General features: G+C 38.0%; 6 protein-coding genes and 1 long non-coding RNA gene across 8 annotated transcripts; 2 read left to right on the top strand and 5 right to left on the bottom strand.

The window, feature by feature from the left end:
• Positions 1–523: 523 nt before the first annotated feature.
• Positions 524–2748, top strand: LOC149380473 (30S ribosomal protein). Its single transcript, XM_089602446.1, has 5 exons — positions 524–969; positions 1439–1582; positions 1674–1949; positions 2214–2322; positions 2409–2748. The coding sequence occupies exons 1-5, from the start codon at positions 706–708 to the stop codon at positions 2522–2524; spliced, it is 909 nt and encodes a 302-aa protein (XP_089458572.1). The 5' UTR covers positions 524–705; the 3' UTR covers positions 2525–2748.
• Positions 2749–3138: 390 nt separating this feature from the next.
• On the bottom strand, positions 3139–7159 carry LOC149380472 (transcription termination factor MTERF8, chloroplastic-like). The gene is made up of 4 exons (XM_089604159.1): positions 6237–7159; positions 5982–6123; positions 4592–5000; positions 3139–4505 (listed from the first exon to the last, which is right to left on the bottom strand). The coding sequence occupies exons 1-4, from the start codon at positions 7094–7096 to the stop codon at positions 3247–3249; spliced, it is 2670 nt and encodes an 889-aa protein (XP_089460285.1). The 5' UTR covers positions 7097–7159; the 3' UTR covers positions 3139–3246.
• A 691-nt stretch (positions 7160–7850) lies between these two features.
• On the top strand, positions 7851–10238 carry LOC149380471 (uncharacterized). Of its 2 annotated transcripts, none has more exons than XM_089603454.1 (6): positions 7851–8100; positions 8319–8638; positions 8744–8920; positions 9315–9398; positions 9487–9568; positions 9662–10238. In XM_089603454.1, exons 2-6 carry the CDS (start codon positions 8336–8338, stop codon positions 10123–10125), a joined length of 1110 nt encoding a protein of 369 aa, XP_089459580.1. In that variant the 5' UTR covers positions 7851–8100; positions 8319–8335; the 3' UTR covers positions 10126–10238. The 2 variants fall into 2 exon arrangements, with proteins under 2 accessions (XP_089459580.1, XP_089459581.1); XM_089603455.1 differs by lacking the exon at positions 7851–8100 and adding an exon at positions 8195–8247.
• A 634-nt stretch (positions 10239–10872) lies between these two features.
• On the bottom strand, positions 10873–11929 carry LOC149380470 (uncharacterized). Its single transcript, XR_016294188.1, has 2 exons — positions 11228–11929; positions 10873–11135 (listed from the first exon to the last, which is right to left on the bottom strand). It is a non-coding gene; the product is annotated as an uncharacterized LOC149380470 (long non-coding RNA).
• Positions 11930–13629: 1700 nt separating this feature from the next.
• On the bottom strand, positions 13630–14732 carry LOC149380469 (large ribosomal subunit protein P1-like). The gene is made up of 3 exons (XM_089604445.1): positions 14602–14732; positions 14330–14494; positions 13630–13918 (listed from the first exon to the last, which is right to left on the bottom strand). The coding sequence occupies exons 1-3, from the start codon at positions 14671–14673 to the stop codon at positions 13835–13837; spliced, it is 321 nt and encodes a 106-aa protein (XP_089460571.1). The 5' UTR covers positions 14674–14732; the 3' UTR covers positions 13630–13834.
• Positions 14733–18792: 4060 nt separating this feature from the next.
• Positions 18793–20609, bottom strand: LOC149380468 (uncharacterized). Its single transcript, XM_089604238.1, has 2 exons — positions 19396–20609; positions 18793–19057 (listed from the first exon to the last, which is right to left on the bottom strand). Exons 1-2 carry the CDS (start codon positions 20429–20431, stop codon positions 19023–19025), a joined length of 1071 nt encoding a protein of 356 aa, XP_089460364.1. The 5' UTR covers positions 20432–20609; the 3' UTR covers positions 18793–19022.
• A 2227-nt stretch (positions 20610–22836) lies between these two features.
• On the bottom strand, positions 22837–23944 carry LOC149380467 (large ribosomal subunit protein P1-like). Its single transcript, XM_089603725.1, has 3 exons — positions 23815–23944; positions 23375–23572; positions 22837–23058 (listed from the first exon to the last, which is right to left on the bottom strand). The coding sequence occupies exons 1-3, from the start codon at positions 23884–23886 to the stop codon at positions 22990–22992; spliced, it is 339 nt and encodes a 112-aa protein (XP_089459851.1). The 5' UTR covers positions 23887–23944; the 3' UTR covers positions 22837–22989.
• Between the last annotated feature and the right edge of the window lie 2507 nt (positions 23945–26451).

Raw genomic sequence — 26451 nt, 5'->3', positions numbered from 1 at the left:
ATTTATTGTAACCACGGTTTTCCTCCGCCACAAGTGAGGGTTCATTAATAAAATTTTCGTGGTTCCGTCCACGTTTCTTACTTAAAACAAAAACGTCTCGATTTACATTTTAACCATTTTTATTAAAAACGTAACATTTTAGTCCTCTTGATTTTACATTTTAATTGAAATCAAAACGGCTTATTGGCTTAACGGAATAATGCCTTCCAATAAGAAACGGAAACGGCTTAATGACTTAACGGAAGGAAAATTTCCGTTAAGCCATTAAGCCGTCCTTATCGGCTTATTGGAAGGCCGAAATTTCCAATAAGCCAGGTTGAATCTGTATTGGTATCGATATTTTTAATCTTTGATTTAGTAAAAGTTTTAAACTTTATCATCAAAGATAAACGGTCCAGATGGATGGATGATTGTTAAGTATAGAAAGAAAAGCAGAGTAATAAAAACCCGAAAGATTTTATTTTTCCCCGAAAGAGTGAGTGGATAACGTATGAAAATGCCACGTCCGAGTCTTCATTTCGATATCCCAATTCATCCCTTTGGCTTTACCAATACTTACTCAATCCCTCGCTATCTTCACTCTCTTCATACATATCTGTGTCTCTATATGCAACAAACTAGAACCAGAATCACTACATTTTCACTCGCTCAATCCTACACATCATCAGAATCAGAACCAGAACCAGAACTTGAAGTTGTTGTAAAATGGCGAGCATGATATCTTCTTCTCCTTCTTCTTCAGCTTCGTCTTCTTCTCCGATGGCTTCTTTCTCGGCCAGGCCTTGTGTGTTGAAGCCTCAGATCGTTGGCTTCGCCGCCAAGTCATCGAGCTTCGTAAACCCGTTGAAGCCTCTCGCCACAGTCTCGCTCGAGGCTTTGCCCAGAAACAAGACCTCGTTCTCTGTTCGCATGTCCTGGGACGGTCCGCTTTCTTCGGTCAAGTTGATCGTTCAAGGAAAGAACTTGGAGGTACTACTCTTCACTCTCTCTCTTCTCTCAAATGGGTTTCTGTCTAAATCCTTGCCTTTATGCCTAGAAATTAGAAAAGATCATAGCTTTTGTTATTGTTGGGTACGTGTGAAAATGCTGTGACACAGTATGTGTTATTTGACTTGCTGGGATCATTTAGGGATTTTTTTTTTTTTTTTTTTTTGTGGGAAAACAGCTAATAGTACAAAACCCATTTCTACAAGGACAAGGAAGGTATTAACAATTTTTTTGTTTGTTTTAGAAAGAGGATGATAAGCAAATAATATGTTGTCATTTGAACTATATTCAATTGGTATTGGACATAAGCTATGTAGAATTTTTCTGGGTCCTGATTATATTACTTGTAATAGACATACAGACACAATTTGCTTTCAGCTCAATGGATTTGTGTGTGTGTGTGTGTTTTGATATATGATATGAAAGCAAAGTAGTATCTTCTTTAATCCAGTTATCGGAAGCCGTGAAATCTCACGTGGAAGACAAGGTCGGAAAGGCGGTTATGAAGCACACCCAACTGGCAAGAGAAGTCGATGTTCGGTTGTCAGTCCGTGGAGGCGAATTAGGAAAAGGCCCAAGAATCAGACGATGCGAGGTATGTATATATACATATATATATAATATATAGAAGATACAAAACAAATGGTAGTCGGATTTTTGATCGGCGTGTTGACATTGCTTCACAGGTGACATTGTTCTTGAAGAGGCACGGAGTGGTGAGAGCGGAGGAAGAAGCGGAGACGATGTACGCGAGCATAGATCTCGCTTCTTCGATCATTCAGAGGAAGCTTAGAAAGGTCAAGGAAAAGGACTCCGATCATGGCCGCCACATGAAGGGATTCAATAGGTCCAAAGTCCGCGAGCCTGACACATCTATCGTCACCGACGATGAAGAAGAAGAAGAAGAAGAGATTGACGAAACAGTACCCGAACAAGCTGTCGAAGAAAACTTCCTCGGAGAGGTAGCTTTTTTTTTTTTTTTTTTTTTATATATTTAATAGAATAAGAGTTCTTAATGATTTCAATTTTGAAAATCGGTATTTGTAGAAGTTTCGAGAAGTTTTTTTTTTCTTCCCCCGAATTAGGTACTCAGTTGAAATTGTTAAGCTCTGATACAGAGTTAAGTATAGCGAGGTTTCATCTCGAAACAATTGACAATAGTGTAGTGACGCGTTTGTTTTATGTGAGATCTCTAACACTGAAAATGTGACACACGGTGTTTTCAGATTGTGCGCACGAAGTACTTTGAAATGCCTCCGTTGACCGTCCCCGAAGCAGTTCAACAGCTCGAGAACGTCGACCACGACTTCTATGCTTTCCGAAACGAAGAGACCGGTACGAACAAAATTATCTCTTCCGTTTTTTGGTTCGATGATTTCTTTTTTTATTAATGTTATATTACTCTTATTTTTCGGGTTCAGGTGAAATCAACATCATATACAGGAGAAAGGCAGGCGGGTATGGGCTCATCGTACCCAAAGGTGGACGAGTTTCCGAGTTAGAAACCACAGTGCTCGAATCCTCTTTGGCAGAGTAGAGAATTTGTCTCTGTTTTTCAAGGCGAGAGAAGAGAAAGGGCTTCTCGAGAGAAGATATGAATTTTGGCCGGAAATGGGTTTGTAGAGGTGTAAAAACCGAGTGATGTTCCTCGTAATGAACACAGAGGGAAAGAAAGAACGAACATTGCTGTGTTGTTTTTCGGCGATGTATTTACAAATTTGAAATCTGCTTTTTAAATAGAACCATGCCTGTCTTTCGATCTGATTGCTCTTGTGATTATCAGCAAGTTTGTCTAAATCTGTACCGAAATTTCATAACCTAGTTGGTCTCTCACAGTTTACGAATCAGTTTCACAGTGAGGCACTGAGATTTCCATGCTAGTGAATTGTAGTTCAAGAATGGAAGGTTATTCTGATAGGAACCAACAAAATAACCATCAAAATCTCAGAATAATGTATTTGAATCATATAAAGAAGTGTTCTGTATTTCTCCAAAGTCACTTGGCTCAACCAAAGATCAGAATTTCTCTCCCATTTCTGATGATATATTCTCTCTACCAATTCCCCATAATTATAGTCTAATTTAACTTCTAATATCTAGACTCCTAAAGGTGTTTGTTAGGCATGAATTGAAATATTAGTGTTGTCTGTTAACGCATCGCACATGTAACATTAGGGTAAAACATAGGGATTAAAATTCATCAAAATATTGTTATATAAAAAAAAAAAAAAAAAAAATCATCAAAATATCTCTCCACAATCAACTGTCTTTCTTTTTCCTTTTGGAAAACCGCTCGGACGAGACGGTCAAGAGCTTGTTTATAGACATCCCTTCCCTCGAAGTGTCCTTCCTCGACTCGTACCTCGCCTTGATCCGCTCGTCTAGCTTGTATCCCAAGAAAGCCGGGAAAGCCAAGAGCTCGTCGATCCCGCGGCCCATTTCCCCGAAGAGATATTCAATCTTCTCATCGAGCGACTCGTGACCGTACTGCAATATTTGAGGGTGTCTTTTGCTCATAGCCAGAACGTCCTCGCACGAGAACCCGTGCCTCAGAAAAACCCCAATCACCTCGACCATGTTCGAACAGCTCGTCCTCGTCACCGACCGCATCGCTGACGCCAATTCCCGGGTCCTCGGCTCGTACCCGATCTTGACCAGCAAGGCGAGCTTGTGGGCTATGTTGTCGTCGAACGAGAGGCTCAGGAAAAGCGGGGCCCGCATCAGGAACTTGTACACCTCATCGGAGCCGAGCCCGCAGTCTCGGAGGAACTGGGTCCTCGGGGCGAGCTTCCTCGCCCGGCTCGCGCTGAACACGTTCGGGTACGCGAGGACGAGCTTGAAGATCTCCTCGTCGGTCAACCCTAGGGTTGACCGGAAGAACTCGGCGTGGCTCTCGAAGTGCCTCACCGTGTAGTTCAGCACCGCGGGGAGTTTTCCGAGGACCGCTCCGACCGAGGCCTCGTCGCCTCCGACGAGTTTCGTGAAGAATCCGATCCTCGGGACGAGGTGGGTCTCGAGCGGGTAGTTCAGGAGAGTGGGTCGCTTGACGAGCAAGTCGACTCCGCCGAATCGGGTCAGGAAAGAGATGGTCTCGTCGAGCTCTTCGAAAGGCTTGGAACAGATGGCCTTGGAGAGGTTGACCGCGTTGAGGACGCGGGTGATCTTATCGCGGGGAATCCCTCTCTCGACGAGGAGGTTGACTTTTCGGTCAAAGCCCGAGAGCAGGCTCGGGTCCAGCGTCAGAAAGAGCCGTTCGAGCTGCGAGGCTTTGACTTCGCCGCCCAATTCGACGAGCACGAAGGCCACGAACGGGTCGACTTCCTCGGAAGTGACAATGCTCGGCTTTTTAGATATGATCAGAGATATTTTCGAGTCTTCGATCCCGAGAGAGCTCAGCGAAAGAACCCGGGAGCGGAGTGATTTCAGCGAAGACGACGATATAGCCGAGTTCTTCACCATAAGAGCTTTGGCCTCCTTCTCGTCGATGCCGAGTTCTCTGAAGAACGAGATTAACGTCCCTGGAGCAATACTTGGCATATTACATACAGGCGTTTATAGACACTCTTCCAAGTGTATGATGAAATGACTGTGAGAAGAAACTCACCGTTTTCAAGTTCGGAGCTTGTGGGAGAGTTGACGCAAGTGCATTGAGTGAGACTCCATTGACGAGGTCGAAAGCTGAGGTGGAATAACAGGGGTTTGAGCTGAAGCTTCGAGAGAGTCAAGAAGCGTTGTTGTTGTTGGTGGTGATGATGATGATGATTCAAGTTTGAGGATGAAGATGAATATACGCGAGAATTCATTGGTTGTTGTTGAAGGAGGTAATCAAGAGAAGGGCTTTTCGGGAAATACAGAATACCAACCATGTTCGACGAGACCAAAGAATGCAATCTCTGGTCTTCGGACACTGAAATATCAGTAGTGTTGTTGTTTCGTCTCTGTCTGTCTGTGATGATAAGCCATGGAGTAAGTATTATCCATAATGGGCCCCTCTTATTTGGGCCGGGTTGAGCCTTTTAGGGAAATTTTCACAAATAACTCATATCATTTGAGGGGTGGTGATTTCCGAATATATCAATTTTTAGATATATTTGAGAAGGAAAAAAAAAAAAGCAAATTAAAATATCAAACACTTAATTTATAAGAATATATAAACCTTAATTTGGTTCAAATTAACCTTCGACTATTTTCGACCCTTTAGAAATCAGCTAACACATGCCCATCATTAATTACCGAAGGGAAAGCGGCGATAAATTACTATTCACAAATCGATCGGCGACGTTTTTCGTGGTAAAATTCGATCGACGCTTTTCGTGGTAAAATTACAAACAACCGGGAGAAATATAAATTTGAACTGAAAAACTCTTAGATTGTAGTACAATCAAGCCAAGTATTCGTTGTCTTAAATCTGAGTCAAGTGTGTTGCTTGTGATTCAGCTTAGGACAGTTCCAAAGCTTTGCTTTGCCTAATGGTTAACCAAAGCACAGACTAAGCAAGAAAAATGAGAGCTAGTCTGTATTACGAAATTGGAAACTCATGACTAATATTAAACAGAAATTGAACATCGAAGATCTACGGTGAAAATAAATGACAAACTCAAAAGAGCTATAACCTCGGCCAATGTTACATGCTTTTTCTATCTCGTGTTCGTTATTCCGATGGCGCAACGACGTGTCACAGTATGAATAGAGACTGCAAACAATCTTTGCTTTTCGAATACTAGGAGGACCTAATAAGCAAATACAAACAACCTTTGATCATGTCACTCGACCAAAAAAACATAGTTGAAATCAAATCGAGGCTTCAATTTCAATGCTAGTCTGAGAAAGCATGAACCTCGAAAGAGCTTCCCATACCTCTATCGAAGCCAGTCGTTCATTCATCGACATTCACAATACTTCATCAAGTGAACACGTTTTCACACACTAGTCACCATTGTCAAACTGAGGCCAAACTTTAGCTCTCAATTTTGATTCTCCGTCTTTATAGTCACTGTCACGTTTGCCTCTATTTCGAAACACCAGTCTCTCAAGCCAGCGAATTCCTCTTCAGAATCTTCTTCAATATCATTGATTCCATGGTCTGAGTCAGACTCCAAATTCAGTGTGACAATCAAGAACCTTGAACAGACCTTCCTAAATCTCTATTGAAGCCAGTCACAGTGATTTTAAGCTTATCAAAGCATGAAATAACGACTACCAAACTCAGGAACACCAATTAACAATAAGTAAAGAACTCTTATACTCACTCACGCTCTTCATCACACGAAGGAAATTTCAGAGATCGATCGCCATGGTCGTACTCTTTAGCTCTCGAATTCGGTTCGCCGTCGGAATCAGCACCGCGTTTTCTCTTCTTTCTTCCGAAGCTCTTCGGTCTGCCTCTCTTCTCCATGACTTTCCAAACATTTTTCTTCCGAAACACCAGTCTCTCAACTTTCCAATCGGCGAAGCTCGTGTCGATCACCGTCGCTTCAGTCCGCGAATATCCTCGCAGCTCTTTCTCGTCTTCCTCATCTTCCTCTTCCTCTCCTTCTTCTTCCTCTTCTTCTGTATAACGAGCTCCTCTGTTGGTCCGAATCAGACTATTAGTGTCCGAATTCACAGTCGGCGGAGATCTCGCCGCGAAATCCGAGCTCCTCTTCATCTTCATCTTCATCTTCTTCTTCCTCTTCAAATTCATCTTCATCTTCATCTTGATCTTCATCTTGCGCTTCTGGCTCTCCTTGATCTGATCCGCTCGGACGCTAGAATTGCTGATTCCTCTGCGATTGCTGGAAGCGACGCAGAGCCTAGGGTTCGTCTGTTTCCTCGGAATCTTCTTCCCGGAGAGTTCTGCGTTCTCGGCCGAACCACCGATGAAAAAGAGCTCCGACAGGACATTGGTCACCACTGCGCCGGGCGTCCATTCCGTCTCACGGCGCCGATTTCCCGGCGGCCGAGTCGACTCGGAGGTCGGAATCGGCGGTGGCGAGTTGGAGTTGGGGCTGCGAGAGAGGAAGCGATCGAGGTCGAGATCTTCTTCGCCGGCTGGGAAGCCCTTCGTTGACCGAAGCCGGTCAAGCCAGTTTGAGCCGCCGGATTTCCCGGACCGTACAGAAACGATCATCGCTGACTTGAGAAGATCCGATTGGACTGCTCACCCTAACTTCGATAACCCGACTATAGAAGATTAATCATTTGAGAGAGAGAGAGAGAGAGAGAGAGAGAGAGACTATTTCTCAGACAAATCACGTGTTGCGTGCGTGGGAACGATTAGTTTGGGCTTAAAGCCCAGTCCGTTGCTTTTTGTTGACCAAATGCCTATTACTAGTACCGAATTTTGAACTTTTATTCCAGGAATACCACTTCGCTACTTAACTTTAAGAGTACTGTTTTTTTATATTCAATTACTCTTAATAACTCTTATGTTGTGTTGTAAGTTTTATAATTCATTGAACCTAAATTTGTTTTGGAGACTCTATTTCGAACTCACTTCATTTAATATTTCGTTAGCCTTGTTTAAGGGCGAACAAATTGAGCTAAAGTTTGGTCGAGTAATAATTTATAGGTTGATCAGGAGTAAAATGATTCAATTAAATCTAGTCACTAACTGCTATCAGAAATGTGTCTAATTTATTTTTGAAAATTCACATACTACTTGCTTTGAAATATGACTGATCATTAATCCCGACCGGCAATGTTTACTTACACAATCTTGTATTTGAAAATTATGTAATTTAAAAAAAAAAATTATGTTTTTTTTTAAACTATATGAAAATATCGAATCACCAGCAAATGCTCTAGAAAATATATTTTATTTGGTATAATATTATTTATTCTGACTCGAAAGGATAAATATATATAGTATCGCCTAGCGGTTAGTTTCACCGCTACTAATCTGCGTTTATTTTTTCTTCTTCTTTTCTTTTCTACTTTTAGATAATAAAGATAGAATCATATCAGGAATTCCCGGATCAAGCCAAAAAGCAGAGCGAAAGAAAAAAAGAAAAAGAAAAGCTTTCTTATTGATGACGTGAATGAAACACAGAAAGATATAGAACCGTGAAGACCAAGAAACCTCCATGGCCATATAGAGCGTAACATGTCCAATATCCTCTGACCTTCATCCACGTAAGCCATGAATACCAATTTTTTTTTTTTAATTTTTTTTTTTTTTTAGCTTCCGTTAAGGACTTATCATGATTGTCAACAATATCAATATATTAATCCTTTTTCCATATTCCTCGCTTGCTTGGTAGATAGATACTGAATAATACCGTAACCTCTCTCACCTCACAATCATTATATAAACAACGTTAATTTATTATTAATTGTTTATCTATTTTTAGTGAGATCGTCAACGGAGATGGTTGTGTTCGCGGGTCCGATTTTGATTGCGGTTTCAATCGGCGTTTTGATTGGATGGCTTTGGAAACCGAGATGGGCAACTACGCTCGACTCTAAATCTCAGCCGTTGGATCATCACGTGCCACAACAACAGCAACAACAAAGAATCGACGTCTCTGATTCGAGCGTAGCCGTGACGGAGGAGGATTTGGAACACCTTTTCCGGCTGGCTGAGGCCAAAGACGGCGGTGCCACGTGGCGGAATATGATGGACCGTTCCACTCCCACGATGACCTACAAAGCCTGGCAAAGAGACCACAAGGTGTTTGATCAATTTACTTCTTCAATTTTTTGTTTTTTTTTTTTTGTTTTTTTTGTTTTTTTTTTTTTGTGTAGTGTTTATTTATTTAGGTTATTTTGGGTTCAGAATGGTCCTCCACAGTACCGAAGCAGTACTGTATTTGAGAACGCAGAGGCAGAGATAGTGAGGGACTTTTTCTGGGACGACGAGTTCAGACTGAGTTGGGACGACATGCTGGCGAGTTCACGAATCGTTCAAGAGTGTCCAACCACAGGAACATTGGTTGTTCAATTGATAAGAAAGGTACATAATTTTTTGGTCCGGTAGTAAAATAGTCAATTTAGACGTTTGACATCGTTAAATAATCAATGTTTGGTAAATATGAGATAAGTATCCACTTTCATATCTATAACTTAGGTAAATAATCGCTTTAATACACCAAACGTTGACTGTTTATCAAAAATTTACATCTGAAAGTGATTATTTACTTAAAATTTACTAAACGTCGGCTATTTAGCAAAAATAGAGAGTACATTATAGGCCGTTGAATTTGGGTATGGCAATGATTTTGCTTTTTTTTTTTTTACTTTGAATATTTTCAGTCCCTTTCTTCTACAGAGACATAGTGTACATTATAGGCCGTCGAATTTGGGTATGGTAATGATTTTGCTTTTTTTTTTACTTTGAATATTTTCAGTTCCCTTTCTTCTACAAAGACAGAGAGTACATTATAGGCCGTCGAATTTGGGCATCTGGAAGGACGTATTACTGCGTGACAAAGGTTAAATTACTAACAAATTGTTTGTTTGCTTGTTTATATGATCAATGATTATTTTTATTTATTATTTTTTTTTATGTGTTTGTTTTAGGGAGTGCCTTGTCCTTCAATCCCAAAAAAGGACAAGCCGAGGCGCGTTGAACTCTACTACTCGAGTTGGTGTGTACGCCCAGGTAAACTAATCAAATTTATTTCGCTTATTCGTCGCTCGTTAACGATTCAGATTGTCACAATTCCATGATTTGGCTTTGCTTTGTGTGAAACAGTTGAGTCAACGAGCGGGAATGGTCAACTGAGCGCGTGCGAAGTGTTATTATTTCACCACGAAGACACGGGAATCCCGTGGGAGATAGCGAAGCTCGCGGTCAACAAAGGAATGTGGGGTTTGGTCAAAAAGATTGAGCCGGGCCTTAGGGCCTACCAAACACACCGCGCCTCGGGTCGCCCGATCTCTCGCATGGCCTTCATGGCCAACGTCAACACCAAATTCAAGCCCGATGATAACAACCTCACGATATCCTCAAGAGACATCGAGAGCGTGAACGAGAACGATAACGAGACCACCAATGAGGATGAGAAGCCTCGGCCGGAGATTGATGTACCGAGAATCGCCATCATCGTCGGAGGAGCGATGGTATTATTGGCATGCACTTTTGACCATGGCTTCTTGACAAAGACTCTTATCTTTGGTTTGGCTAGGAGATTTAAAAATGTTGGAAATAGGTTGTGACATACACATTCTTATTGGTTTTTGGTGGCTAGATCAAAATGACACTATAATGAGAATCACTTAACTAGAGGTAGTAGCATTAATCAGTTGGTTAAGAATGCAAATATCTTCCATCATGCTTCCAATTTTATATATTACTGCTCAATTAAAACCTTAATCAAATTAGAGATTGAAAAAAGGGGCAGTGAATTCATTAGAGTTGGGTGTTGGAATCGACGAGTAAAAAAGATTTCATATTACCGGAAGCCTTTGCTCTCGCGGCGATGATTTCGGAAGAAAAAAAAGGGCTCACTAATCATGATTGCTCGAATGGTTTTAGTACATCTGTTTTAACTATTTGTCGAGAATAAAAATGTTATGAAGTTATAGCCTAGGCGCGCAAAGAGAGCCTCTTGGTTTTTTACCTGTTGGCTAACACATGAATTAGTCGGTCTTCGAGCATATATTTCTCATTCATCGTAACTCTATTCTACGCGCTCATTAATAAACGATTTTATTCGTCTTGCTGCGACAAGGAACAAGATTTTGGAATCATCGGCCGAGTAACGGGTCTCACACATAACTGTACCATATAATTAGTCAAAACATGGTTCAGCCATATTTTTCCAACATTTATCCGCAACATAAAGTTGGTTGCTTATTTCTTGCTTTTATGTTTATATTCAGATCTAGAACACGTTGTGAATCACTATGAGCCAATTAATTTTGTGAAATCCCCTAGTCATTTTCACAAGAAAGCGCGAGAGATCGATAACAACGTATATATCACAAACATTCCTTGATGAAATCTACCTCACCTTGTCAATAATGTGGATTAAAAAAAATCCGTTTCTGTTTTGTTGCAGACAATAGTCTTGAAAGAAAAGAAACAATATAATCTAATAAATTAGTGAAAATAAAAATAAAAACTAAAGACGGCCTACAAAGGTCTCGAAGCATTCCAAACCATCAAACTGCGGCGCCAACTTCGGCATCTGCCCGGTGGAGGCCTTCACTCTCGCGGCCATCTCCTAAAAAAATTAACTTAATAAGTAATTATTCATCGCCAAAAACATGAAAAATGTCATATAAACAAACAAAAAAAGGGTAAAAATAGTGTTACCTTTGTAGATTTGGAATGATGGGTGTTTTTATCACATAGATATAGTCCCACCGCAGCGGCCACAACCGGTAGTGTTACACATATTGTACCCACACCCATTTTTTTTTTTTAGAGAGAGAGAGAGATATTTATCTGAAGTATATAGATAGATTGGTTGGTTCAATTGTTATATATATATATATATATATATATATATATACATGTATAATTGTATATGGTCAAAAAAGAGCAAATGGGTGTGTGTGGATGTGGATATGACCTGCCTTGTAGTTCAAGCATATGCTTAAAAGACTTGACGAAAGAGAAAACTATGACATAAAATAAAAGCAATGGCCATTGTGATGAAAACAAAGGATAACGCTATCTAATTCCCAATCAACCAATCAATTGGTATATGGCTTTTTGAGATATTTTGATGATGAATAAAAGGGCTGCCACGTCAGCTGTGGAACTTTGCTTTTTCCTGACTTTGACTTGTATAATGTGCTTTCGGTGGGGTTTTTATTTATAAATTGCCACGCATGATTATAGTGGTTTACGCAATTAAATAAGGCGAAGAGTTTGGTCATCTTGGAATTCAATGGATGTGGGTTTGGTTGGCATATATTTGTTGGCCAATTCATTGCCGTCCAATGGTTTGCTTGATTATAATGTCTTGGAATAATATTTTAATAGTTACTTATTCCACAAGAAATAGCACAAAGCGCTGATTGGAAAGTGTTAGCAATATTGGTAATAATATTTGCAGGAATAAGATAATTTGTGAAAAAAAAAATTGAATAAATAATAAAAAATGAAACTAAAATGAATAAATAAAAATAAAACTAAAGTAAACCTTAACCGGAGAAAGAAACAAGAACAACGGGATCGTCGAGACTAGTTGAATATTTTTTGAAATTTTTTATCGCCCTCTCACACACAATTGAATAGGTGAGTGAAAGCATCTCATAGTACAACAACAACAAAACGAGCTTAGCACCGTTTGACTCGATTTTAGTGAATTTCAACCGCAGTCAGAATACTACTACCTAACTACAAATAAAAGAAAAAACGTATTTTATAAAGAGAGAAAGAGAAATGAAAGTCCAATCCTCATTTTATAGGCGAGAGCATTAGTTCGGTTACAATGTATAGTGTACGGCCTCATTAGTGCACCTTAATACTCCGTGGTTGCACAATGTGGATTTGGGCTTGATTGCACCTCAAGCCTTCTACAAAATTGAGTCGATCTTGAGAGCCCAAAGGCTTATGTAAATTTTTTTTTTTTTTTATTAATGCTACAAAGTTCACATATCATTTTTCATGTGAAATTCTTGTAAATGCACTACCATCCACAACACATTCTTACTTCCTTCATAATTTTTTAGTATATTTCAACATATGCTTTGAACATTAATTTTTCATTCAACTTATCTTTAATTTGACAGATAAATATTCGATCATAGTTCCCACTCTAATGAAAATAAATACTCCTTATTTTCCTTTATTTTCAACCTTAATATTTTGTGTATGATATGATTGCTTGTTCTTATTTGATATAAACTAATTTTGGCTCTTATATTTATAGAGAGATTATTGGTAGTTACGGATCGGGGAATGATTTACAGCTGATAACCGGTAATTAATGTTGGAATCAAACTCTTATCATTTGTATTTACCGGAACTTAAGTAAGAGGTAAACCTTTTTTTTTTTTTTTTTTTTTTTTACTTTCCGGTATGTCACTCAGGGCTTGTTTGGTAGAGTGGATTTTAGGGAGGATGGATTAATATAGATGGATTTGAGTGGATGGATTTTTCATTTCTCTTGTTTGGTATATTTAAAATAGAGGATGGAAAGAGTTGTAGGAAGGATTTAAATCCGTGGGACCCACAGAAAATCAATCCCCCCTAATTTGAAAGGATTGTGAGAATGGAGAGGTTATTTGTTTTATTTTACAATAATAATTTTATTTCCTCTCTTTTATTTATATATACCAAACAACAAATGGAAGGAAAATAATCTATCATCTCATTATACCAATCAACTTTTTGATAAAATTACAATCCATCACTCTCCTTTCCTTTCTTTTTCATCTTATTTAATCCATCCACTCATTTTTCTAGTCGTATGTCACTCAGAGTTTCTGATAGACATTTAGACTTGAGTATTTTCATTATTATTATTTTTTTGTAATCAGCTAGACATTATGAATTATAAGCTGAACATGTACTTTGTGCTTACAAAGCATATATTATGTAAACTAAGTGAGATAGCTCAAAAATGCTCAATATTTCTCTACCAACACAAGTTTGAGGTTGTGAGTTGAGTAAGGACTAAAACAAAAACAAAACAAAAAAATTAAATATACATATATGGAAACTCTTTTTCTTTATTTTTACTTAGGGGTCAGTCTTAAGCCCCCTCGAATGTCATTTTACTGTCATTCTTGTCATACATTTGAAATAAATAGCTCCTACTACATAATTGAAAAACACTACTGAATAGTCATAATTTTGAAATAAATCTTAATATGTTCAAAAACACATTCTCAAATGCAATTTCCACAAAGGAGATTGAAAATACTAAATTATCATTGTCGTCTTCTTCAATGAAATACGTCTCTCGCATCAAGAATCATTAAAATCACAACAATGACAAGGTTCAAAATCATCAGAATCACTGGATTCGTAATATTTGAATTTCGCAACGTCCTGCACATGAAAATAAATAAATATTTAGTTATGCTCTAATTAACGAGTGCAAGACAATTAGACCAACAGCTTAACAATATACTCTTCTTTTATAAAATAGTCAAAATTTCATTTTATTAAAAAAAATAGCTAAACAGACCAAAGTAAATTTATTAACTGGTAAAGTTAATTTAATTTACTTCTGAAAATAGTCTTCCAAGACAAAGTAAATTGATTAACCTTATGTTAATTAATTTACTTCGGTGTAGTATGCTATTTTTCTAATAAAATGAAATTTGGACTATATCATTAAAAAGATATATAAAATTGATTAGTTGTCACAAATACTTGTAACGAGTACACTAATAATCGTATATAGTTTATTTTTCAATTTCTCAGAATAAATTATGAAAATATAATTACAATTTGTACCTTGTCCTTCTTCTCCTCCTCATCCTCCTTCACGGTGGCTCCGGAGGAGGCGGTGAAGAGAAGATCGTCGATGTTCTTATTCGCTGCCAGCCTGGCAAAAATCGATGGCCAATATGACTCCGTGGACACCTTTGCGCTTTCCAATAATTTACAAATTTTCTCCGCCTAATTTATTTATTCAACACGTCCCATTCATTAGTAATTTAAAAAAAAAAATATTGTAATGCAAAACCATTGAATGACTAAATTGTTTGAAAGTGAAATAGGCTTACAGTTACGGGTATGGATTCATCGTTGAGAATGAGAAGTGCGAGAGTGCAAGCAAGTTCTCCGTTGGAACCCATTGATCGTGAGTCGAAACTTGGAATTTTGCGATTTTGCTGAACCAAATAAACTTTAGTTAATGAATGACCTAATTTGATCAATTACTACTATATTTATATAGCCCACCCACGAGATAAGGGGAATTGGAGTCCGAGTCGAATTAGGGTTCTTCTTAGCAGTAAATTCAATTAATTGTTTTTAAATTAAAGTAGGTAAGTTTCGGGTTCTTTGTTTAAAATTTTAAATAATAACTTTTTTTTTACTATTACCTTTTTATTTAGGAAAAATAGTCAAAGTCAAACTATATACGCAAGTCAAATATAGAATGTATATCGAGAAAACGGAACGAGTAGACAATAACTTTCTAAAACGCGTTGCCGTTTGGAATTTTGGGATTTTGCTGAAATGAACCAATTGAACTATTGAATGACCAAATTTGATCAATTAGGCAATATATATGTATAGGTCAACTCCATAAGTGAAATTCAAACACTAAGTCTTAGGGTTTCTTAGTTTTAATTTATATTTAAATATTAAAATTAAAACTAGGGTAGATTGGGTTGGGTTTTCTTTTTACATTATTTTGTTGTTTTTAAGTAAATAGGTGAAATAAGTCGACAAAGTTTGTTATTTACTTGAAACAAAACCACAATAATTTTATTTAAGGTGTTATCGTTTGACGTAGATTGAAAAGAAACAATAAATTAAATGACATTATTCGTCTCTACTTTGAGAATAGACTTCGGAAAAAAAAAATGAATGAAGAGTGCAAATATATATTCACAGTTCAAAAAGAAAATCTTTTTCGAACTCTACCGATAAATTAAGTCGTATAAATAGAATACACAATGCACAATAGCAAAATCCATGGATTAATCAGGCGAACAAGTCGAATAAATCAACATCTTCTTCTTCTTCTTCAATCACTTCCTCCTTGGCATCATCCTGCAAGTCCAAATCAAACGCAAAATCAAAAATCAAAACACGTACAAATACATACATAGATATTTAAATTATTATCTTAATATGAAAATATTTATGGATATTCACCCTAACCAACACTACTAACAACATATGATAATAGAAGCGTCTTCGATATGTTACTAGATATAATCACTAATTTGTACCTTTACTTCACAGCAAAATCAAATATATAAATAAATAAATTAAAACACTAATGATAATAGAATACTAAAGACTTTAGAGAAGAGTAAACAGAGATTGATAATTCTCGATATGTTTATTCATGAGATCATATGATCAGTTTTATACACATCGTAGATACCAAACTCTCCTATTACTGAGGGAAACGAAACAACTAAACTAACAACCCAATAAACTCTGAAACAACCTAACAAACTAGATAATATCGGAAATAAATAAATGACAGATAAATACTAACAGATAAACATAACAGCCCTAATAATTCTACACTCCCCCTCAAGCTCGGCGATAAATGTCGATTAAGTCGAGCTTGAAACAATTATCACTGAAGGGCTGTCTTGGCAGTGGTTTAGTGAGAATATCTGCTGCTTGGTTCTGAGATGAGACATAGTTCATTGAGATGATATTGTCTTCAATTTTCTCGCTTAAGAAGTGACGATCAATCTCTACATGTTTCGTCCTGTCATGTTGAACTGGATCTTTAGAGATACTAATGGCAGATTTGTTGTCGCATAACATTTTCACTGGACCATCCACTGAGATCTTCAAATCGTCAAGTAGTTTTCTCAACCAAATTCCTTCACACACACCATGGGCTAACGATCGGAGTTCAGACTCGGCGCTGCTCCTCGAGACCACTGACTGCTTTTTGCTACGCCATGTTACCAGATTTCCCCAAACAAACGAGCACATTCCGGATGTTGATCTTGAGTCAGTCTTGGATCCAGCCCAATCCGCATCGGTGAAGACTTGTATATCACGGCAGCTCTGTTTCTTGAAGAGTAGACCCATTCCTGGAGAGGATTTGAGGTATCTGAGTATCCTCATTACAGCTTCTAAGTGAACCTCGGATGGGTCATTCATGAATCGACTACACATGCTAACTGAAAAACTTATATCTGGCCTTGTGTGAGACAGATAAATAAGCTTTCCAACTAACCTTTGATATTGTCCTTTGTCAACTCCTTTCTCCGAGCTTCGCTTATTCAGTTTCACAGTCGGATCCATAGGAATATCCGATGGTTTGCAGCCCAGCATCCCTGTCTCTTTGAGTAAGTCCAGGGTGTATTTTCTTTGTGATACTGTGATTCCAATTTTGGATCTTGCCACTTCCATGCCCAAGAAGTATTTAAGTTGGCCCAAGTCTTTCACCTCGAACTCAGCCGCGAGTACTTCCTTGAGTCTTCTAATTTCGTCTTGATCATCACCTGTGAGGATTATATCATCAACGTAGACACTCAATATTGTGCATTTCCCGTGTATCGAGTGCTTGGTGAATAACGTGTGGTCAGCGTGGCTTTGTGTGTATTTGCAGTCCTTAAGTACTCGAGTAAATCGTCCAAACCAAGCTCTAGGGCTTTGTTTGAGTCCGTAGAGGGACTTGTGGAGATGACAAACTCGGTTCCTTGATTTTTCATCTTCAAATCCCGGGGGCAAGTCCATATACACCTCTTCCTCAAGTGTGCCGTTGAGAAATGCATTCTTCACGTCTAATTGGAATAATGGCCATTCAAGATTAGCAGCAATCGACATTAAGACTCGGATTGTGTTCAGCTTGGCCACTGGTGCAAAGGTTTCCTGATAGTCTATTCCATATGATTGAGTATACCCTTTAGCGACAAGTCGGGCTTTGTACCTTTCAATGGAGCCATCGGATTTGTACTTTACCGTGAACAACCACCTGCAGCCAACTGTTTTCTTTCCTTCTGGCAGCTTTGTAATACTCCAAGTCTTGTTTTTCTCAAGAGCCGATATCTCTTCATTTGCAGCTTGTCTCCACTCTGGACTCTTCATTGCTTCTTGGATGGATTCTGGTATGATGACTTGATCGACTTGGGATACAAAAGCTTGGTACTTTGTGGAGAGATTGCCATAGTAGACGAAGTCTTGAATTCGGTAAGGACCGCAGGCACGAGTGGGCTTCCTCAAAGCAATAGGGATGTCCAAATCTGTCACACTTTCAGTTACACTTGACATAGATGAGTTAGGACTAATGTTACCTTGATTTATCTCGTTTGCTCTAGGTAGGGAATGAGTCGGAGATGACTCTTGGTGCTGCTGAAATGTGTTGGTCTCTTGCTGAAGTGGACTCGGAGGTAGGCCATTTGTGGTTGCATTTTGGTCATTTTGGGATTCAGGTATCGTGTCTAGGAGACTCAATGGATCATTTTGTGGAGCTGAATGAGGGATGTAGGCCGGTGTCTCTTTCTGTGCTTCTGAGTTGCTAAAAAATGGCACATTTTCATGGAATGTAACATCATAGGATATATAGACTTTTCTGTTTTGGGGTGAGTAGCACTTATACCCTTTTTGTGTAGAGGAATACCCAATAAAGATGCATTTAATAGATCTCGGATCTAACTTGCTATGATCATATGTGTGTACAAATACTGAGCACCCGAAAACCTTAGGTGAGATTGTTGAGATAAGTTTGGTTGTAGGGAATGACTTACTGAGGACTTCACATGGGGTTTGGAACCTAAGCACTCTTGATGGCATCCTATTTATGAGATAAGTGGCTGTTAACACGGCTTCTCCCCATAGATATTTCGGAACCTGTGAAGTGAACATAAGGGACCTAGCAACCTCTAAGAGATGTCTATTTTTTCTTTCCGCTATCCCATTTTGTTGAGGTGTTTGTACACATGGGCTTATATGAATTATTCCATGTGTTTGGAAATATTGATTGAGTTGGGAATTAAAATAATCTTTGGCATTATCTGAGTGGATGATTTGAATTTCTGATGCAAACTGATTCTTAATCATCCTATGGAATTGTATAATGATTGAGCTAGCCTCAGATTTTTCTTTCATCAAGTAAACCCAACTTAATCTTGTGTGATCATCAATAATTGACAAGAACCATCTCGCCCCATTTATATTTTTTATGCGTGAGGGACCCCAAATATCACTATGTATGGTTGAAAAAGGTTTAGAAGGTGCATATTTCTTAGGGCTATATGAACTACGGGTATGCTTTGATAGTTGACACACATCACATTGAAATAAATTTGCATCTTTATTGAGAAATAACCTTGGAAACATTTTCTTGAGATAAACAAAATTAGGGTGGCCTAAACGATAGTGATTCATCATGATATCTCTATCATTTTTAGAAGAGTCTAACTTATTTTGCAGAATGGACGTGGATGCTACGTTGTAGGAGGTGTTGCCGGCTTTTAGGAGGTAGAGTCCGCCACACATTTCAGCATTGCCAATCATCATCCTCGAATTCTTTCCCTGAATAGAACAAGAAACATCATCAAATATAGTGAGGCAACAAGAGTCCCTAGTCACCTTGTGGACTGATAAGAGGTTACAGTGTAACTTTGGTACATAAAGCACAGAATTTAATGTGAGTTGTTGGGAGACTTCTACTGATCCGGTGCCAGATACCAAAGCGTGAGAACCATCAGCAATAGTGACATACAATTTCTCAGTGTTTGGAGTATAATTGGTGAAAAGATCTAGATTACTGGACATGTGGTCTGATGCTCCAGAATCCATAATCCATACACTTGAGAGATTTGTATTCACATGATATGCGGTTAAGGCTTGGATAGCTCGAAGTAGTATACCTCTTTGTGCCACTAAGCCTGAAGAACCTGGAGTAGCAGAGTCGGTGGATTGGCTTGCCTTTCTGATGAGACATGAGAGCATCTCCAGTTGCTCAGGGCTGAATGGACTGGATGATGCTGAGTTGGCTTGGCTCTCAGGTTCCCTCGAGTATCTTGAAGGTTTCCAATTGGCTGGTTTCCCGTGGATCTCCCAGCAGGTGTCGCGTGTGTGCCCCGGCTTCTTGCAGTGGTCACAGTAGGGTCGGCCCTTCTTCTGCCTGTTGTATGGAGCCTTGGCAGCGAAGGCTTGTGATTCCTCATGAGCCATCAAAGCTGAGACATCTTGTGAACTGGTCCCCGAGGCAAACTGGTTCGTCATCATGAGCTTCCGGCGGCTTTCTTCATGTCTGACTATTGAGAACGCCTCTCGCAGCGATGGAAGGGGCTTTATGCTGAGAATCCTTCCCCTGACTTCATCCAGCTCCTTGGTGAGGCCCGACAGCAGCTTGAATACTCGCTTCGTCTCCAGGATTCTCGTGTAGAGGAGTGAGTCTTCAGGGCAGCTCCACTTATGGTGATCGTATACATCAATCTTTTGCCACAACCTGGTTAGGGTGGTGTAGTATTGGGTGACGGATGCCTCTCCTTGTTTAGAGTCGTGTAGAAGATTTTCCGTCTCGAACAGCTCCGATGTGTTCTCCGAGTCTGAGAAGGTGACTCGAGCTGCTTCCCAAATCTCTGACGCTGTAGAATAGAGAAGAAAATTCTCTCCAATTTCAGGGGTCATAGAATTAACTAACCATGACATTACCATATTATTGTCCGCTTTCCATATTCTGAACTTCGGGTCATCTTTCTTAGGTGCTTGAGCTTCTCCGGTGAGGTGGTCGTCTTTTCCTCGGCCACAGATGAACATCTGAACGGACTGAGACCATTGAAGGTAATTTTGGCCATTTAACCTATGGCTGGTAATGGTGTGTGAGGTTTGTTCAGAGGTGTTTAGGGCTGGTGTTTCGGATGATGAAGCGAGAGCGTGAGGTTGGCCGTATTTGGTCATGGAGATCGAGTTTTTTTTTTTTTTTTATTTAATACTGCTCTGATACCATAAAGACTTTAGAGAAGAGTAAACAGAGATTGATAATTCTCGATATGTTTATTCATGAGATCATATGATCAGTTTTATACACATCGTAGATACCAAACTCTCCTATTACTGAGGGAAACGAAACAACTAAACTAACAACCCAATAAACTCTGAAACAACCTAACAAATTAGATAATATCGGAAATAAATAAATGACAGATAAATACTAACAGATAAACATAACAGCCCTAATAATTCTACAAATACATAATGTGACAAGATATTATGATTACAATTCGTACCTTTTTCTTCACCTCCTCAGAGTCGGCGCCGGAGTTAGGGGCTCCGGCGGAAGCGGTGCCGGCGTCGGCGCCGCCACATGGGACGGTCAAAAGAAGGTCTTCGATGTTCCTCTTCTCTGCCAGCCTGGCAAAAAGCGACGGCCAATAAGACTCCGTCGACACCTTTGCGCTTGTCAATAATTTGCCGATTTTCTCCGCCTGATTAATTACATCCCATTAATATCTTATACTCAAAATAAAATATATCAATCAATAATTTATACAGTTGTAATGGTAATACAAAACCATTGGGTGATCAACGTTTTAAAGCGAGGCCTAGGGTTTGAATTTGCAGAAAGCCACAAACATGCTAAAGTAATATTTAAAGCTAGGGTTTGAATTTGATGATGGTTTATGAATAAATAAAAGATTTAAAAAAAAAAAGAAGAAGAGAAAGAGGTTTAATTAATTACCGTGACGGGAATGTTTTCATCGTTGAGAATGAGAAGAGCGAAAGTGCAAGCAAGCTCTCCGTTGGAAGCCATTGATCGTTTTTGAAACTTAGAATTTTGTGATTTCGCTGAACCAATAAACTTTCGTTAATGAATGACCTAATTTGATCAATGACGCAATATTTATAGCCCGCCCACGTGATAAGGGAAATTCGAGTCCGAGTCGAATTAGCCTACAATCAGAAAGGAAAGTTCCAAAATCACAGTCGATTTAGGGCTTTCTTGAAATTAAAAAAAAAATGTAAAAAATATAAAAATATAGTAGTTCTCTCTAACCACACTCCCTACTTTAACTAACATGCATTACTTATATATTCTTATTTAATTATAAAAATAACTACGATAAAAAAAAAAAAAAAAAAAAAAAAAAAAAAAAAAAAACCAGCAGTCGTTTATTTGCATAAAAATACTGTTACATTAATATAAATATAATACATGTAACAAACAAAACCAAATACATGAAAATAATAAACGTGTGTAATGAGAGTTGTACAAAAATTGATAACTTAATTTAGTGACAAAATATTTAATCATGAAGGCGGTAAGCTAGTCCGGTGGTGGAAAGCGGTTGATTATAAGAATCAAAGATAAAAAGAACTCGAAATCTATAGACTACTCTCAATTTTCTCCGAATAATTGCAATATAATCTCTACTCAAATCAGAGATCCATCTCTCTTTCATGCAACTCTCTCTCGAAGATCGTCTCATCGCAATGAAATGCAAACACCCGTTACTCACAAGTCTATAAACAAATAAAGCACATAGATTGAAAGTAGTTCTCTAACTCGTAGTCAATAAAAATCTAAAATAAAGACGGGTGAGTAAAGAGATAAGTCGGTTCGTAAGTTACTCAAAAATTAATTGACTTGACAAAAGTTCTAGGTGAGTTTTTTTAAGGCATAATAAAGTCTCTAGTGAATCAATGGATTGGAAAACCAAATCCACTTGTATGTCAAAATATCTCAAAACTAAAATAAATTTTTAGTTCAATTCTCGCGGGAAAACCACATTGACCCCATGACCTTGTTGTCTTGAACAAGTAGTTTGCATAGAGTATAAACCGTTTTAACATAGTCATACATCACATTATAAAGACTTGAAAGGTTTGAAGATTTGATTACCAATGAAGATGACTGCAAAATAAAAAAATAAAAAAAGAATTTGGAGAAGTGTGTCAAAATTTAGTAAAAGGGGTGTAATAGAGAGCCTCTCAAAACGATATTCATATTTTTTTTATAAGAAAAACACACGTTGAGAAATAATTTTATTTTGCTGCAAAACAGGAAAGCAATCATAATTAATTTTCCGCTACGAACCATTAAGAACATCTTATTTCGTAATTCAAGCGTCTCTTGTTGCTGTAGCTTAGTCTGGATTCTATGATTTCTTTTCGTTGTACATACTACATGGCATTATATAATTTATAGGAAACACACATGAACCAAAAGTAAGTGAAATTAGGTGTGTGTAAGGCTCACTAAACAAAAAGATTAAATATTTGTTATTGATTATGCTGGGTTTAAAAGGCTAGGCCTCAGTGCAAATGACCCACAAATTAAAACGAAAAAGCTAGTTATAGAAAAATAAATGACAAGAACCATGTATACATCCAGTGTTTCTTAACATAACTAAAAACGAAAAAACATATGCTAATGCATAACAACATACTAAAACCCATTAAATAATCCTGAACACTTGATAATATTCTAATTGACAATTAATATAAAACGGGATTAATCAGGCGAACAAGTCGAACAAATCAACATCTTCTTCCTCTTCTTCAATCACTTCTTCCTTAGCATCCTCCTGCACGTACAAATCAAACTCAAAATCAAAACACACACACACACACACACACACACACACACATATATATATATATATATACATAAACACATTATTATTTTAAGTTGACAATATATTCAATGGATATTAACCCTAGCTAGCACAGTACTAATAATACAACAGTAGTAGTATTTTCTGAGAGTAATTTACTAGAATATGGAACTAGCCAAAATCACCAGCGTGATAAAAATTATAATTAAATGAATCAACACTAATGATAATGGTAGTAAATTCTATGTGGATAAAAGAATTGGATACGTATGATTACAATCCATACCTTTTTCTTCTCCTCTTCAGTGTCGGCGCCGGAGTTAGGGGCTCCGGCGGAAGCGGTGACGGCGTCGGCGCCGCCACATGGGACGGTCAAAAGAAGGTCTTCGATGTTCGTCTTCTCCGCCAGCCTGGCAAAAAGCGACGGCCAATATGACTCCGTCGACACCTTTGCGCTTGCCAACAATTTGCCGATTTTCTCCGCCTGATTTAATTTGTCATCATAATAACGACCCATTCATTAATAATATATCAATTATTTAATTACATTGTTGTAATGCAAAAAACCATTGGATGATCAACGTTAAAGCAAGGCTCGGGTTTGAATTTGCAGAAAGCCACAAATACGCTCAAGTAATATTTAAAACTAGGGTTTGAATTTGATGATGGTTTATGAATGAATAATAGATTAAAAAAAGAAAAAGAGAAAGAGGTTTAATTAATTACCGTGACGGGAATGTTTTCATCGTTGAGAATGAGAAGAGCGAAAGTGCAAGCAAGCTCTCCGTTGGAAGCCATTGATCGTTTTTGAAACTTAGAATTTTGTGATTTCGCTGAACCAAATAAACTAATTTTAATGAATGACCTAATTTGATCAGCGACGCAGTATTTATAGCCCACCCACGCGATAAGGGAAATTCGAGTCCGAGTCGAATTAGGTTTTTTCTTAGCTGTAAATTAAAATCAATTATACCTAGGTAGGATGGATTTGGGCTTTACTTTAAAATCAATTACTTTTTTTTATTCGAGAGATTTTAAAGAATATTACTTGTTTTAAGAAAAGTAGTCGAAGTCAAAATATACGCAAAGTCAAAGACGACAAAACGACGTTACTTCGAATGAAACGACAATAACTTTGTAAAAACGACGTGTCGTTACTTGGAATGAAACAACAGTAAATTTCTGAAAAAGAAACGACATTACTTTGAATGAGACGACAATGACTTTCTGAAATGAAGTGTCGTTACTTGAAATTCAACCCCAATAACTTAATAAAAACGACGTGTCGTTACTTGGAATGGAACGACAGTAAATTTCTGAAATGAAACGACAACAACTTTATGAAATGAAATGTCGTTTACTTGAAATGAAACTACAATAACTTTATAAAACGACATGTCGTTTCCTAGAATGAAACGACAATAACTTTCTAAAACGCGTTTCTGATTGTTATTGAGGAAATTAAAATGAAAAAAAAAATAATAATGTATAATAAAATCGATTGCAAATCTCATTGATATTCATTATTCAGAACAAATTTTCTCGTCTTGAATTCTACAAATAAAGTCGAATAAATAGACACAACACAATCGAAAAATCCGTGTATTTATATACAAATCATACACCGCCCTAGAAATCGATCAGTACGGAAGTATAGTCTCGAAACAATGAACTCCGTCGAGCTCCGGCGCGAACCTATGCGAGGAGGCCTGGTTTCTCTGCGGACTCGGATGCTTCTTCTCCGGCGATTTCTCGGCTCGATCTTCCTCTGCTCTCGTCTTAGAAACAGCTGACTCGGCGGAGATCGGAGAATCGGATTTCGAGGAGCGAAGTGAAAAGTTGGAGATCTCGGCGCAGAGAGCGTCGAAGGAGCTGAACATGGACATCATCATCGCAACTGCTTTGATTGAGTAGAGATCTACGGCTCTGATTGCTCGAGTTTATCAAATTTGCGTAAGCTCTGTTTTTCGTCGCGTCTTGAATTGAATTTGAATTGATACAGAAGAGAGAGAGAGGCTATGTATTTATATTGGGAAATTGATTTTCAACCCGATTCACGAGTCCGAACGATCCACTCACGTGATGACACGTGACAACAAACTGTCACGTGTCATCACGTGAGTGAATCTATTGAGGTGTGAGTAACGGTGGTGGACTAGAAAGTTCTAGAGAGAGAGAGAGAGAGATGATGAAGTGGCAGTTTAGAAGGTTGTGGGACTCGCTGGAAAACGTGGGGAGTCGGCGACACGTGGAAATAAGTTCGTTTTTAATATAAATTATTTATTACTTCTTGTATGTCTTTAAAAAACTTTCAAAGCAAAATATATCATCTCTATCAAGCATCAAATTCTCGTAGATATCTCAACTTTCTAAAAGAAAATCTTAAAGTTTAGACCAAAGTGACATAAAGTTCAAAGCTTTAAAACCTCAAACTTTCAACAACTATCTCTTTGTTAATTAGACCAAAGGTGCCATAAAGTTCAAAGCTCAAAACCTCTCTTATCCTTTCCACAAAACAACTAAAGCTTTTATAAATTTGTTTAAAGCACAATCAAGCCTATGAAATAAACTTATTAAATGAATTCTTTCATAAACTAGCACACACCAGTGTTTTTCACTCAAGACAAGAGGCAATTCGTAAAGCACAAGTTAGGCCAAATGATGACCAAAAACTGAAGAGAAATAACTTTGTATTGACTTGAAATATTCTAGATTTTAATAGAATATTCCTTAATAGATTTTAATTTGAAATCAACGACTCCGTTGCTGTCTAAATCAGCTTGATCCCACAGGTCCTTTGTCTCTTCATTACTTAGTCCATAGCAGTGTCCAATCAAATTCAGCTTTGAAAACGAAATAAACATCAAGCTTATTAAGTTTTAGTGTAAATTAACAAACTTTATTCTATAGAGAGAGAGATCACGGCAATATATATTTCTACGTACCTGTCAGCGAAGCTCGGTGGAGTAGATACTGAAAAGAAAACAAACACAAATGAATACTTGAAACATTTTACAGAGAGAAATAAAACAAAATGTAAAATAATCAAACTGACCTTAATGAAATCGACCCTGCTAACGTTCCCGCTATGGCTCCGATGACTAACCCGCTTTTAAAAAAAGACATTTATTTCAAATAAGAACATTTTAAGAAAAAATAAATCAATATGGACCTATAACATTTATTTTGTGTCTTTTTTTTTTTTACCTTACCCGCTGAGGATGATAGGCATGGGATTGAGGTTGTTTTCCTTCTGAAACGACTCGATGCCTTGCAGGATTTTATAGACCTATAACATTAACACACAAAAAACAATGATCAATTTATAGAGTACAAGGAACATGTATTTATATACATAATTTT

This window comes from Urtica dioica, chromosome 12 (genome assembly GCF_054948205.1).
Source record: "Urtica dioica subsp. dioica isolate 48M chromosome 12, U.dioica_male_clone48M_v1_H2, whole genome shotgun sequence".
NCBI classification, from domain to species: domain Eukaryota; kingdom Viridiplantae; phylum Streptophyta; class Magnoliopsida; order Rosales; family Urticaceae; genus Urtica; species Urtica dioica.
Note: the sequence above shows the minus strand (reverse complement) of the source record. Positions and strands in the feature narration are given on the sequence as shown.

What these genes read in the sequence shown, in the direction of transcription:
- LOC149380473 (XM_089602446.1), top strand. Translation starts at nt 706, where the DNA reads ATGGCGAGCATGATATCTTCTTCTCCTTCTTCTTCAGCTTCGTCTTCT. An exon ending in AAGAAAACTTCCTCGGAGAG is followed by an intron (nt 1,950 to 2,213) that starts GTAGCTTTTTTT and finishes CGGTGTTTTCAG; the next exon opens with ATTGTGCGCACGAAGTACTT. An exon ending in TTTCCGAAACGAAGAGACCG is followed by an intron (nt 2,323 to 2,408) that starts GTACGAACAAAA and finishes TTTCGGGTTCAG; the next exon opens with GTGAAATCAACATCATATAC.
- LOC149380467 (XM_089603725.1), bottom strand. Translation starts at nt 23,886, where the DNA reads ATGGCTTCCAACGGAGAGCTTGCTTGCACTTTCGCTCTTCTCATTCTC. An exon ending in ATGAAAACATTCCCGTCACG is followed by an intron (nt 23,573 to 23,814) that starts GTAATTAATTAA and finishes AAATTAAATCAG; the next exon opens with GCGGAGAAAATCGGCAAATT. An exon ending in CTGAAGAGGAGAAGAAAAAG is followed by an intron (nt 23,059 to 23,374) that starts GTATGGATTGTA and finishes TTGTACGTGCAG; the next exon opens with GAGGATGCTAAGGAAGAAGT.
- LOC149380469 (XM_089604445.1), bottom strand. Translation starts at nt 14,673, where the DNA reads ATGGGTTCCAACGGAGAACTTGCTTGCACTCTCGCACTTCTCATTCTC. An exon ending in ATGAATCCATACCCGTAACT is followed by an intron (nt 14,495 to 14,601) that starts GTAAGCCTATTT and finishes TAAATAAATTAG; the next exon opens with GCGGAGAAAATTTGTAAATT. An exon ending in AGGAGGAGAAGAAGGACAAG is followed by an intron (nt 13,919 to 14,329) that starts GTACAAATTGTA and finishes TTTCATGTGCAG; the next exon opens with GACGTTGCGAAATTCAAATA.
- LOC149380472 (XM_089604159.1), bottom strand. Translation starts at nt 7,096, where the DNA reads ATGATCGTTTCTGTACGGTCCGGGAAATCCGGCGGCTCAAACTGGCTT. An exon ending in TCGTGTGATGAAGAGCGTGA is followed by an intron (nt 6,124 to 6,236) that starts GTGAGTATAAGA and finishes ATAGAGATTTAG; the next exon opens with GAAGGTCTGTTCAAGGTTCT. An exon ending in AAGCTCCGAACTTGAAAACG is followed by an intron (nt 4,506 to 4,591) that starts GTGAGTTTCTTC and finishes GTATTGCTCCAG; the next exon opens with GGACGTTAATCTCGTTCTTC.
- LOC149380468 (XM_089604238.1), bottom strand. Translation starts at nt 20,431, where the DNA reads ATGACCAAATACGGCCAACCTCACGCTCTCGCTTCATCATCCGAAACA. An exon ending in AGGCTTAGTGGCACAAAGAG is followed by an intron (nt 19,058 to 19,395) that starts GTATACTACTTC and finishes TGTTCTATTCAG; the next exon opens with GGAAAGAATTCGAGGATGAT.
- LOC149380471 (XM_089603454.1), top strand. Translation starts at nt 8,336, where the DNA reads ATGGTTGTGTTCGCGGGTCCGATTTTGATTGCGGTTTCAATCGGCGTT. An exon ending in CGTATTACTGCGTGACAAAG is followed by an intron (nt 9,399 to 9,486) that starts GTTAAATTACTA and finishes TGTTTGTTTTAG; the next exon opens with GGAGTGCCTTGTCCTTCAAT. An exon ending in GAGTTGGTGTGTACGCCCAG is followed by an intron (nt 9,569 to 9,661) that starts GTAAACTAATCA and finishes TGTGTGAAACAG; the next exon opens with TTGAGTCAACGAGCGGGAAT.